The sequence below is a fragment of the Pundamilia nyererei genome, unplaced genomic scaffold (assembly GCF_000239375.1).
Source record: "Pundamilia nyererei isolate P.nyererei 1_Seehausen unplaced genomic scaffold, PunNye1.0 scaffold00092, whole genome shotgun sequence".
In the NCBI taxonomy this organism is placed as follows: domain Eukaryota; kingdom Metazoa; phylum Chordata; class Actinopteri; order Cichliformes; family Cichlidae; genus Pundamilia; species Pundamilia nyererei.
In genome coordinates this window covers 97,187-110,570 of record NW_005187493.1, presented here as the reverse complement: position 1 = coordinate 110,570, position 13,384 = coordinate 97,187, and the positions used below count along the sequence as shown (strand labels likewise).

The 13,384-nt window shown below is 41.9% G+C and overlaps 2 protein-coding genes across 8 annotated transcripts in view; one reads left to right on the top strand and one right to left on the bottom strand.

The window, feature by feature from the left end:
* The window catches only part of ppfia4 (PTPRF interacting protein alpha 4), a 63,491-nt gene extending 55,539 nt beyond the window's left edge, over positions 1-7,952 (top strand). For 4 of the 7 annotated variants that reach the window (XM_013912554.1, XM_005739440.2, XM_013912553.1 and 1 more), the window contains 12 exons: positions 152-233; positions 338-419; positions 622-822; positions 1,404-1,466; positions 1,832-1,858; positions 3,212-3,387; positions 3,528-3,625; positions 4,403-4,578; positions 5,060-5,128; positions 5,213-5,399; positions 5,539-5,636; positions 6,423-7,952. In XM_013912554.1, the coding sequence (XP_013768008.1) occupies positions 152-233; positions 338-419; positions 622-822; positions 1,404-1,466; positions 1,832-1,858; positions 3,212-3,387; positions 3,528-3,625; positions 4,403-4,578; positions 5,060-5,128; positions 5,213-5,399; positions 5,539-5,597 (1,220 nt within the window). In that variant the 3' untranslated portion in view covers positions 5,598-5,636; positions 6,423-7,952. The remainder of the gene's footprint in view (positions 1-151; positions 234-337; positions 420-621; positions 823-1,403; positions 1,467-1,831; positions 1,859-3,211; positions 3,388-3,527; positions 3,626-4,402; positions 4,579-5,059; positions 5,129-5,212; positions 5,400-5,538; positions 5,637-6,422) is intronic. The other 3 variants (XM_013912558.1, XM_013912555.1, XM_013912556.1) reach the window with 2 other exon arrangements.
* Positions 7,953-8,055: 103 nt separating this feature from the next.
* On the bottom strand, positions 8,056-10,382 carry myog (myogenin). The gene is made up of 3 exons (XM_005739439.1): positions 9,665-10,382; positions 8,966-9,065; positions 8,056-8,877 (listed from the first exon to the last, which is right to left on the bottom strand). The coding sequence occupies exons 1-3, from the start codon at positions 10,196-10,198 to the stop codon at positions 8,759-8,761; spliced, it is 753 nt and encodes a 250-aa protein (XP_005739496.1). The 5' UTR covers positions 10,199-10,382; the 3' UTR covers positions 8,056-8,758.
* Positions 10,383-13,384: the final 3,002 nt, after the last annotated feature.

Genomic DNA, 13,384 nt, shown 5'->3' with positions numbered 1-13,384 from the left:
AAGTACCATATAAAATGTTACATGAATGTTTAATTATTTGACTGATAAATAAATCTTTGATTTTATATGTTTCAGTTGCATTTTACTCAAAATCTGTGCTTTATGTTTATCAAGTACGAAGAATCAATATTTTGAGGGTGTCATATTTCAGACTTTGAGATGGGGATCGGTGACACTATGACTCTGGGAAAACTGGGCACGCAGGCTGAGAGGGACCGAAGACTGAAGAAAAAGTAATGATCAATTTGTTTTTCAGTTGTTGCTAAAATGATTTAGAAAGCCATCTTTTTTTATTATTTACTTACATGTCTGCCTTTACTTTTAATACCCTCCTTAGGCATGAACTTCTGGAAGATGCAAGAAAAAAAGGCCTGCCATTTGCTCAGTGGGATGGGCCTACTGTTGTCTCATGGCTAGAGGTATTCCACTAATCTGCAAACCCTTCCCAGTTTCCATAAAAGTGACCTCTATTTATGCCAGGCTGCCATCTGTAGGAGAGGAATGCAGTATTATCAGTTACCGAGCTGACACGTGGCCCGATCTGCACTAACTTCTTCTATAATTATGACCATTTATGGGGAGAGTGGTAATGACGTTGAATGTCTTGATGACTCTCACCAGCTGTGGGTGGGTATGCCAGCCTGGTATGTGGCAGCTTGTCGTGCCAACGTGAAGAGCGGAGCCATCATGTCAGCTCTGTCAGACACAGAGATCCAGCGGGAGATTGGCATCAGCAACCCTCTGCACCGGCTCAAACTCCGCTTGGCCATCCAGGAGATGGTCTCTCTCACCAGCCCCTCTGCGCCGCTCACTTCCAGAACGGTAAACAAACACACCCACTGCACCTCAGATAACACAACTAAATGTTTCTTACAGGCACGTAATTATGCAAACATAAATACTTAATACATGAGTAAATAAGCTCCTCGAGCAAAGCAAAAAAAAATCCAGGAATGTGACATGAACAGTTTTTCAAAAGCTGATCCACTTTTCGTCTTAAGCTTCACTCTGCACTCTCAAGTGATGCCTCCTCACACTTTTTTTGTGCTTCTGTTCAGACTGCAGTAGAGGCTTGATTCATGCCTTCAACTAGGCTGACTTGTCCTTTTCAGCTGCCATAAATTGCATGGGTTACCGTGGGGAAACAACACACAACTAGTGCCAGATAAAGCTACAAGCTACCTGCCTGAAATACACTCCCTCCCTTGGCATCACTCAACACAATGTTTGTCTCTGTGTGTGTGTGTCTTTTTGTCTGTGTGTGTGGGTGCGTGGGGGTTGAAATGTGTGAAAATATACATGAGTGCATTCTTGGGTGTGTTTGTGTGCGCCTGCGTGTATGCATGATTTTTTTTTTTTCATGTGTGTGTGTGTGTTTGGGTGTGTTCTCGTCCTCTGAGCAGTCCTCCGGAAATGTGTGGGTGACTCATGAAGAGATGGAGAACCTGGCTTCCTCCACTAAAGCGGTTAGTACCATCTGGGTGCTCCCTTCCCCATTACCCCCACCTGACACCCTCTCACGCTCACGCTGTCCCCACCGTGACACACATATGTCCTCTCCTGGAAGACCCCTTTCAAATGTCGACTAAACCATACACTAATATGCATTAATGCTTCTGCTGGTATTTGTATGTGGATTGGATGCTAACTGATGTAAACTGTGGTCATGTGATCTGCGTCTTCATGCAAAGGTCAATTAATACTACGAGTGCTGATATGTAATTACTGCAAAGATCTTGCGTGCGTATGTTTCTGAATGTTTAGTATGTGTGTGCTTGATTAGCTCCTGTCTCTCTAACTCAAACATTATCTTTACCATGCTGCTACTCAGGAGAATGAGGAAGGCAGCTGGGCACAGGTGAGGCTGCTGATCTGCAAAAATCTGTCTACATACAGAGTGAAAGTGTACAGAGGCTCACACACAGATATTGCCACAATTGTGTGGCTACTCTTGTGAGGACATGCGACAACATAATGCATTCTTTTGCCCCTTCCTTATCACTTTCTCAGTGCTATTGTTATCTGTTATCTGATATTAAACCTAAAAAGGTTATAAACCTCAAGCAGGCCTTGGTGTGAAAGGGTTTGAGGACTCTAAGGACTAGCATTCGGGTCCTCACTGTGTGATATGTCCTCACTTTGATGATCAAAAACTCAAAGTGGTCCCCATGTAGATAGCTGGACAGGTACACACTTAAATAAAGTTACAATTCAGGTTACAGTGTGTAAAATAGATAAAACCAATAGATATCAGTAGATAGAAAATTGCACTCACCCTTCCGCTTCAGTTACGGTGGCTGCTATAGGACAAAACACTCTGGCTGCCGATCATCTGTGGGCGATCTGTAGCTGTCGATATGCCAGGTGTCCATATCTATTCATTCTGATGGAGGATATAAAACTGGCGTTCTACGTCTGTGGCCGGTCTCTGGCCACACGCATAAAACTTGATTAGGAAAAATGGCGATCTCCATCTCCACCACTGTATACAAGATGGAGGGGTAACACAAACCAGCAGTTATTTCTATGTATTTGTTAATGGAGTAATTTTAAGTTTATGAGGATCCATCAGTTTGTTGGAAGATGTAATTATCAGTGTGTAGATATAAATAAAATAAACACTCAAAAATGAATGACTGTACCTTTAAGTCAACTTTGTTTTCAGATTATATATAAATAATAATAGCGTATGACATAAATATATAACAATGATATGAAGTGATAATTATTTTCTACCTATTAATAGGTGGGTTATATAGCTTAACCAGCAGCTGTTGTTGAATGTAAACAAAATATTAAGTCTGTTGTTAGCATTCTTGAGTCTGTTAACAGGGGTATAAAAAGCACTGAAAACATTTCTGGCTAAGAAAAACATGAGTGCTACTTATTTGTCTCAGTGTACCACTAAGATATTAGCATAACCCAGATTGCCTCAGGGACAGATAGATAGAGAAAGATAGATTTGTACTATGTAAAAGTGGTACCGTGTAAAGTAAAATACACTAGAAGACAGATTTTTTTAAATATATGTACATAAAATGCAGTGGAAGCGATAATATATACACGTGATATATAGAAGTAATAGATATGTAAAATGGAGCCATAAACATTGTTCAGTCCAAATTATTCCCTGTGAAAAATATCACAGACAGTTTTTCTAGTCTTTCATCTTTCTGTTACACTCATCATTGGATGCTGTTCTCCCTTACAGACTTTGGCATATGGAGACATGAATCATGAGTGGATAGGAAATGAATGGCTGCCCAGCCTTGGTCTGCCTCAGTACCGCTCCTACTTCATGGAGTGTCTGGTGGACGCAAGAATGCTGGACCATCTGACCAAGAAGGACCTAAGGAGCCACCTCAAAATGGTGGACAGCTTCCACAGGTCTGTAGCTTTGGCTATTAGCTTAGCTTCTGTTTGATCCGCTTTCTCTTTCATCTGCTAACTGGGTGCATTAGCAATGGAGATGAGGAGGCTAATGGTGTATATGTGCTGCTCTGTGTTTGTGTCGGTCTGTGTATTAGGGCTAGTCTGCAGTATGGGATTATGTGCTTGAAAAGACTCAATTATGACAGGAAAGACCTAGAGCGGCGAAGAGAGGATAGCCAACATGACATGAAAGGTAGAGTTTACACACACCCTGATACACACATAGTGATAAAAAAAAAAACATAACACAGATTCATAAGCAAGCACGCATCGACACATCGAGAGTCTCGTCAGGCCAGAGTACCACCTAGTGGTTTTATCTGATAGCGTCAGGTTGGACTGAGCATTCAAACAGCTGCTCCTTCAACTGTCAAAAAGCCAATCTTATGATCTAAAACCTCACTTGCCAAAAGTGCTCCACACACACAGACACATGCACACACTTAGACCTAGCCAGACCTCTCGCTTTTCTGACCTTGAGTTCAGCACATGAACTTGACTCAGCTGTCGTGTCAGATCAGAATCCTGCCCTGTTTACACACGCATAAACACACACACGCATGCACACACCCCGTCTGTTCCAACTTCGAAAGCTGGCTGACAGCTGTGCTTTAAATGAACAAAGGGAGTGTGCCCGTGAGTTGACACTATGTGGACCTGCACATTATCTCTCTATTGCTTTCTCTGAACTTTTCTACAAATGACATTTATTTTACTTCAGGGTGGTCTGTTTAAAAAAATGTTTGGATATATTAATCATTCACAGTAATCATATACAGTATATTAAAAAGTAATAACATTTGTCAGTCTCAACATTTAACATTTTTGTGCAATTTTCTGGTATATATAATAATGTTAATAATACATAAAATTTTACACAGTGTCACTGCTTTTTTGGGACAGATTAATGTTGACAGTCTGTCAGCATTGGTATGTACCATGTATCGGATTTATTCTTCCTTTATTGTAGATGTTTTGGTGTGGACCAATGAGCAGGTGATCCACTGGGTCCAGTCCATTGGTCTAAGGGAGTATAGCGGCAACTTGCTGGAGAGTGGCGTTCATGGAGCGCTCGTCGCTCTGGATGAAACTTTCGACTACAGCAGCCTAGCACTCATCCTGCAGATTCCTATGCAGAACACACAGGTGGATATAAAAGAAAATAGATTGACTCCTTACACTCGACATGGAATGACTGAACTGATTTTTAGGGGAAGAAAAGTTGGATTTTTGTATAACAAAATTGAAAGTATAGTTTTGTCCATTTTATAAGGAATTATGAAAAAAGTACAAAGTCTCTGTGCAGAATATTGACTTAAACCTAAAATAAACCAGTAAGTTGTGTTTAATTTCAAATTGCAATATCTCACACATTTTACCCATTCGATTTTTGTATAGTGAACAGGTATCTTTACCCAGAATTCAACTATTTTCTGGCCAGGTTTCAGTACACATTAGCAATCTGGCCCAGTTGTCTATATTTAAAAGTCATAGGCTCCAGCCTGCCTGCAACGCTGAATTGGATATGCAGAAGAAAAGGGATGTACTGATTGATGGATGTTCAACCAAAAAATGTTTCTTTATTTAGAGGTTGTTTTACTGTATTCAACGGGTTTTTGTTTTTCAGGCGCGACAGGTTCTGGAGAGGGAATTCAACAACTTGTTAGCTTTAGGGACTGACCGCAGACTCGAGGAGGTACCTCTCAAGCTGCTATATAAATCAAATACAGTGTTGTTTGAAGAAGGCAAATTTCCTCACCTTGCTTTTCTGTCTTTGAAGAGTGGAGATGACAAGTCCTTTCGACGCTCTCCATCATGGCGCAAGAGGTTTCGGGCACGTGAAGGAGGGACTGGGCTGGGGATGATGGCAGGCTCCATGGAAACGCTGCCAGCTGGCTTCCGCATGCCGTCCATGTCCATGCCGCCTTCTATGAATTTGGCATCCAAGAAACAGCTTCAACCTGAAGGTATGTTACAATACTAAGCAATACCTAGTTCATTTTCTGTATGTAGCTATGAGCCTCACTGTGGTTGCCTTGACTAACTGCATGTCGTGTCCTCTCTGTCTTGCTGTGCTCAAAATCAATTGCGTGCAATGCTCTCAAGCTCCTCCCCCAGCAACCCCGAGACTTGATCCCTCGGCTGTGCGGACCTATTCATGTTAACTACTCTCTACTTACTAACAGGAGCGTTAATGCTGACAGGTAAGCAAACAGAAGCTGGACAGGATACTGTGGTCACAGCTAGCATTGTAGGACTCTAACTTTCAAGAGGCAATTAACAAAAGGTGTGCAGGCTAAGTCTGAGAGTTTACTACTGCATATACAATAGATCAATCAAAGCAGAAGCTGTATCCAAAATTTTAATCATCATCAATCAATTCAGTTCTTTTTTATATAGAGAGAGAGCTCAATCACAATAAGAGTTGCCTGAAGGCGCTGTATATTCTAAGGTAAAGATGCCTTCTATGAGCAAGCATTTGGCGATAGTGGGAAGGAAAAACTCCCTTTTAACAGGAAGAACCCTCCTGTAGAACCAGGCTCAGGGAGACAGGACAAAAGAGACACTGTGGAAGAAAGCTAAAGACTGGCAGCATGTTGTCATCACCTACCTGAGCTGGTGGATGGCGTTAACACCCAAGTAGAGAAATACAACGGCTCGAGAAAGTAGGATTTTCTAATTCATACCATAGTTGCAGTTACCAAAAATCTTGGATGAGTTTGAATCTTGGTGACCTTGAACTCAAGGTCAAGGTCATAAGTCAAGTTTTCTGAAAATCTTTGAACACAATAAATCAAGTAAGATGTCGTCTGGTATTTTGAAATTGATGCCATAGTTGGATCTGCTAGAAGACTGAGGGGTAGCTCTGGCAACCGCCAGTATTTTTAATAACTTATTTTTAATAACTTTGATGAATCATGAAGCAGGTGCAACTTAATTTTTCTTTTTTTTTCTATTCCACTTTCCTCATCTTCTTTTCTCTCTTCTAGTGCATTCTCATTACCTATATGGACATATGCTTGCGGCCTTTTGAGAGTGATATGCCAAATCTGGAGAGGGAGACCTGGGTACCTCACAGGGAAGGCTTCGTCCCTTTGTTGCCCAGCCTCACCTTCCAACTTTCACCTCTCACCTCTTCTTCGGACACGTGCAATACAGAGGCCAACTCTGACCTTTGAACTCTTGAGAGTGCACATTGGCTGCGCTCGCTGCTGTAATGGAGGCTCATCCTGGTCTCTCCCAGTTTACCCCCGTGCTCCCAGTAGCCTTGTTGTTGTGGTTGTTGTGCTCCTGCTCCCCTGATCTCAGCTGTGGATTTTTTTCCTGGTTGTAATAGTCTCAACATGGCCAAGCCCAAACCAATCTTCCTGCGTCATCATGTCCTTTACAAGAAAACAGCGTCAAAAAGATTAAAGGAGATGGTGAGCAGGTGTTGGTTTGGATTTGAGAATGATGAATACTTGTATAAATGGCAGATCCCACCACACGTTACCCCTCTACCGGTTATGCAAGGTATTACTCATTTATCTCTGTACATAAAATGGATGACTTATGTTTTTTATAGAAATATTATATATAAATATATATATATAAATATATATATATTGGGAATATATATGGAAAACAATATAATATTGCTGTATGAAACCCAATGCCCTGTATTCAATAGTGACTGTTCTCTCTCTCTTTCTCTTTCTTTCTCTTTCTCTCTGTGTCGGACCTTCGTGTGTCTTTTGCTGTATGCTGTGCGTGTGTGAATCGTTGGTGGGAGGGACTCACTAAGGGAGGTGTGTGTTTCCACAAGGACTCTTCACAGGTTCATGGGTCCAATATCAGACTTCTCTCTTTGCCTCTTCTCCCATTCCTTCTTTTTTCCTTCTCTTCCTTCTCTTTTAACACAATGTAGCTGTTGCCTCTCCTTTCTCTGCCTCTCTCGCCTTCTGTATGACACTATGTAGCCTAGAATAGAGAGAATCCTTTAATATGAAGTGTGTGTGAGAGAGAGTGTGTGAGAGTGTATGACTAAATGAGTCTCTGTGCTTGAGACTAGTAGATTTCGTGTGAAAAGGCCGGCCCCAGCCATGTGACCATGACTTTCTCTGTGGATGGTAGTGTGACCACTGTAGCTCTTCTCTGTTGATTCCTTACATGCTCTCAAAATCAAACTGTAAACTGCTGCTCAACATCAGCCAATGAAATCCACATGAAACTGCTCCACGTGACAGACTTGTCTAATGTTGCTCTGATTGAGCAGTCAGTACTCTTGGCTCACCAACTCCTCATCCAATAAGAACACAGCAAATGAACCAGTGAAGTGCTGGATGGGTGTACAATCTTTTTCTTTTTCTTTTTTTTTAAAAGTTTTTCCAAGGTGTCTAAAAGGTGTAACGTGCTATGTGGCAGCTATGAGTACTGTGTCTTTATTCCAGGTGTGAAACAATGCTGACAAATCAAGATTTTATTATTTGGCTATTTAAAAAGAAGTGTAATGTATTTATGACACTATATAGACATAAGTAAAGCTGTTTTTTAAAGATTTGGTATCCTGTGTTCCTTGTTAAGTTATATGTGCCAGCGTATTGTATTATAGGCTAAAAACAACACTGGACGGCGTATTGAAAATGGTCTTTATTGTAAGAATTAAACAGAAAATATCACTTTTCAGAACATCTACAAATACACAACAATCTTAGTTATAAAAGTCCAAAATAAGTTAGCAAAAAAAAATAAAAATGGCAAATCCACTCTGTAGAAAAAGGGAACGTATTTACAACACTAGCATTCATAATCAGTTTAAATTAAGCAGATCTTGGTCAAAACTGCCATGGTACATATTGGCCCCATGAATAAACTCTTGTTTTTTAAGCATTAAAACTCACACACACAAAAAAATGAATGAAAGATTAGGGAAAGCTTTTGAAGAGGAAATCTTAAATTAAGTAAGGAAAGAAAACTGGATCTGTCATTCCTCTGTGGCTCTATAAATCTGGAGGCAAGCCTAACAGGGATCACGTGTAGTAAATATGTGTTGGGTTCATGCAGCAAAGTCTTTGAATCTCCTGTAGCTTTGACAAACAGGTCTGGAACATCGCATAAGGCAGGGAAAAAAGGGAACAAAGCCTCAATGTGAACAGGAAAAGTCAGTTTGGCTAGCTGGCCCGTGGATCAACAGAGCTGCAATACTTGTCAAATGGAAACATTTTTTAATTTGGCATAAGACAAAATAATTTAATCAGCAGAAGCACAAAATAGACATAATTTAGGATTAAAGGTCACTGCTTTTTGTTTGCTCGCTGTGCACCTACTGGCCGGCTGGTCTAAGGGTCTATTTGGGAATGTCCACAGGAAAGGCCACAGGTCCATCTGCTGCAGAGATGCTGTCCACAATGGAGGTCAAGGCCCGCATGTTCCCCTGCTCTGGAGAGTCTGCAACGCTCAGGAGATCTGCAAAAAGACCCAGTTACACACTGAGTACCTGTGAAGGTGCTACCTAGTCTACCTAGTTTAATGGGACTAAGTGAACTGTGCTTACCCTCGCTGCTGTAGCTCTGCGTGCACTGCTCTGGAGTGCTGCTCCACTCCGGGCTGCTGCAGCAGGTGCTGCCTGAACTGGGCTCGCTTGACGACGACACCTGTTGCCATGGCGATGCACACACACAAGTTGCTGTCAGTCACTCTGTTATGATACAGCGCACACCATACCACCCCACACAGAAAAACAACACACACTAAAGTGCAGTGTACTACCACGAACGCACATATAGTTAATGCATCCCGTGACCCCACTCAGAGGCAAATGTACACGATGAAAAAGACTTTCCATTACTATGACACCTGTCACAGGAGTTCTTGTCAGTGTATTTAAAAACACTAATGAGCTACACTGGATCATGTTTTTAAAAACCTTTTAAAACACAACATTTTTGCTCATTGTATGACTGAATACATATACTGACATATTTCCCTCACAATAACCTCAAACCTTATCCAGAATGAATAAATCAAAAGGAACATGAACAGATAATCAAATTTACACATTTTTGATTTGACATTTTACCCCAGTCATTTTTTAATGTAGTATTTATCTTTCTCTTTACTGTACCGCTCATTTTTCTCCCATATCTTCTGCCACTTTCCAACTAGTGCTGTTCCCAACTCTGTTTCCCTCTTGGCTGATTTCTCTGTTATTTTGAATTTCTCCCTTCCCTCGTCCTGTCTCTGTCCTACTTACTCTGGGTTGAGTTGGACTGGGCCGGTAGAGCAAACCCTGCTGTCCTGTCTCAGTGTCCTGCTGGTTGAGGGAGGACACCAGGGCTTGGAGCCTTTCAATATACTGGATGGCGCTCCGCAAGATCTCAACCTTGGGCAGCCTCTGGTTGGGGTTCATCAGCGTGCTCCTCTTCAAAGCATCGAAGGCCTCGTTCACCTTCTTTAGGCGTCTCTTCTCCCTCAGTGTGGCTGCTCGCCGGCGGTCCATGGTCACTGTCTTCCTTTTACACAGCTTACAGGCCCAGGGAAGACACTGACCTGGGCAGTGGGGCTCGGAGTGAGGCGACATGCTGGATGGAGAGGCTTTGTCCTCGGTACCTGTCACTCCAACTCCGACACCCCCAGACAGGTTCCCACACAAGCCCATCATGGAGTTCCTGTCCTGGTAGCCAGCTTGGTCATACGCCCCGGGCAGGCGAGAGGGGAAGTAGCTGTCCCCTCCTTCATAGAAGCGCTGGTCAGGGAAAAAATAAGGGTTGGTCTCAAAAAGCTCCATACTGGACAGTTGTGGTCTGGATACAAGGGAACAAAGATCCCAGCTTTCCTAGGAACTAGTCTTCAGTATGCGCTCTTCTGTCCTGTATCTGGAGTTTGCGTTGGAGTGTACGTGTGTGCACCTATCTTCTTCCCGGCCTGAGTTTGTGATGAGTGGAAGACGTGTGGAGAGCAACTGGTGTGGAGCAACTGTAGACTGGCATTTAAACCCCTCTGCCTTCTGCTGGATCACAGGGTTAAATTTAGCACGAGCCCCCAGAAACCTGACACGACGTTTAGCTGTTGCTGCACATCTACACATCACATCTCTGTTTGGCCCTGCTCTCTAGGGCTTTAAGGCCCAGTTGTACGCGTGCGTGTTTTTCTGTGGGTTTGTGTGCTCATGTATTTCTTAAGAGGCCAGGACATGATCAGGTTGAAATGGGAGAGACAGCCTCAGATCAAAGGTGTCCATCTTAGTAAGTTAATCCCAGACTTGCGTCCCCTTCCGAACATGAAGAGTTCCATCATTAAGTGGGGAGGCAGAAGGGACATTCTGGAAACAGCTGTCACTTCTGCTGGGAGCCAGTGGCACACAGTGATAATACATTGTTTGACTTCAGGTTTTTGATGGGAAGTCAATGAGGCAAGAGACTGTTGCTTACTCTGGACTGCTGTGAAGCACTGTCAGACTCATAATGTGATCAACTTGGTCAATACCAAAAAAAGCTTAGGTGACATTGTTCCTGTGGTTTATGTAACTGCATTCATATCCGCTGACTTTCATCCTGAGATGATTGCACTATGTGATGCAAGTGACCTTCTGAGTTATACTAGCCTCAGAACCAGGCAGGTCTGTGCAGGAACCATCAGCAGAGTGAGCTGCTAGGCTGACACTGGCTCACATTACCCCCAGAATTTAAGCGACAGTAATGAGTCAGCCACACAGAGGGAATGGCCTTGGTTGTCCTGACCTCTTCCAGCAAGTCATAGCATTAGCCTAGCCACTGGGTGTTAATCCTTCCAGGACATGTCTCACCTCGTAGCTCATCAGCTAATTCTGACTAGCTTCCGCTAACATTGCAGCACAGCCAAAACACACACTTCTGTCAGCAGAGAAGTGGCCTGGAGTGACAGGCAAATCATGAGGAGTGTTACATGAGTCTGTACTCTATTTCTTTGCAATAAGTTTATCACAGTAATACACTACCTCTCAGGAGATGTTTTGGAAGAGATAAATTGCTAGCAGTTTCCTAATAACCACAGTTCATTAAACTTAGAGGGTTGCATGGTCTGGTGAATACCACTGCCAATGGTATTCTCCAACCAATGAAAGAGTAAATACACGTTTTTTGAAACAAAAGTAAACAATACTATATCATTGGAAACCATGAGTTCAATATTTAAAATAGAGAGAATAAAGAAGAACTAAGGACTTTATAGTGTCACGATAAGACATGAAAAGCTAGGTTTTATACTTTTCCTGCTTATAAAATCAAAGAACAGTAAAAATTCTGGCACAACTTTACCTACTTCCAAGGTGCATAGAGAGGATGAGAAACTCACAACGCAGGGACTCGAGGAACACTTAAGAGTATGACCCTGATGAAGGCCACAAGCCAAAACGCGTTGGTCATTTAATAAAGTTCTTTACTTTTAAGTGTTGCTGGAGTCCCTGCTTATAAAATTAAAGAAGGCATTATTAATTCCGGTCTTATGTGAAAATTTTGAAGGTTTGACATACCAGGGAGCCTTTCCAGCTAGCTCCCTAAAGCTGCTTTTAATATTTAAACTACAGCATTGTAAAACCTTCTTACATGTTAGCTTGCAAGTTAACACTATTATGGAATTTAGTTCTCTCTCTAGACCTCTACCATCCAGTTTTCTATTGTCCAATGTTGGTGAGCCCTTGCATATTATAAGGTTTGATGAGATGCTCTCCTGCATACCTTGCTTGCAACAAGTCGTTATTTAAGTTTCTGTTGTGTTCCTATCAGCTCAAACCAATCTGTCTATTCTCCTCTAATGTCTGGTGTCAACAAGGCCTTTTCACCCAGATGAAAATCTACATTAAAAAATACATATTTTTATTGCTCAGATTAATTTTTTATTTCTGACTTTTTTCCACATCAGTGACAATCTCACACAGACTGGATTTCGGATGAGAGAACTCAAGATGTTGCAATTTCCTCATTATAACTGCCCCTTAAAGCCTCTATGTATTTATTTTTATTGTGGATCAGCGTTGCCTAAACAGCAGCTTGTTTAAAAGAATATATTTATAGGCCTGGTTTGTGGCAGATATGTTGATATTTCGTGTAAGAGAAAGCACAGGTGCAACCAATGATTTCCATTTAAGCATCCCAGGGTTGTGCTGGTTCAAAGGGTTAATGACACACAATGGAACAGAGCCTCTTATTTCTTACTGTTTATTCTTTACCTGTGTTTTATATCCTTTTGAAGGTAACAAACACAAAGTTTCAGCTAGACACAATCAAAACAAAAAAATCTTACAAGTCAGTGAATTAACTACAGGAAGATTTCAGTCCTGGGATTAGGTGCCAGGCAGAGGTTTGGCAGGCCCGTCTGGTGGCTTGTGGTATCCTCCTGGGGTTTGGGCTTGGGTTTAAGGCAGAGTGCACAGTCTTAGCTTGGCACGGGGCTGGGTCGGCTGTCAGGTTAGTCTGTGATGGATTGTCACTGATGGTGGAGTGAGTACAAAGAAGCCTGTGTTGGACTCAGGGGTACAGCAAGGAGGGGGTTTGCAGTGTGTCAGAATCACTCATAACCCTCTGTCATCTTAACCCATTGTCAGCAGAACTAGATGTGTGTGTGTGTGTGTGTGTGTGTGTGTGTGTGTGTGTGTGTGTGTGTGTGTGTGTGTGTGTGTGTGTGTGTGTGTGTGTCCCTCAGTATTTGAAGTGAACACTTAAGATACAGAACAGTTTGTTTACCTGTGGTCTGCTAATACTGTACTTTATTTTCCATCTTAAAATAGGCCAAACCAGTGAAAAATAGGCTGGCTCTAATTTAATTATGACTGATTGGCCCCATGTAAGAAATAATGCAAAAAATATACAAATTAATACCTATTGTGACATTTGGATTTATTCTAAGTATCAGAGCTATTGATTAAATTACTAAATAAATATGAATAATATAATATAATAACGTATTTCTTGTCCATAGTGTGTAAGGGTCCCCTTGT

Excerpts from the sequence above, each read along its gene's own strand:
- myog (XM_005739439.1), bottom strand. The coding sequence starts at position 10,198 with ATGGAGCTTTTTGAGACCAACCCTTATTTTTTCCCTGACCAGCGCTTC. Across the intron at positions 9,066-9,664 it reads CCAGTCCAACTCAACCCAGA|GTGTCGTCGTCAAGCGAGCC; the intron begins GTAAGTAGGACA and ends CCATGGCAACAG. Across the intron at positions 8,878-8,965 it reads GCAGAGCTACAGCAGCGAGG|ATCTCCTGAGCGTTGCAGAC; the intron begins GTAAGCACAGTT and ends GTCTTTTTGCAG.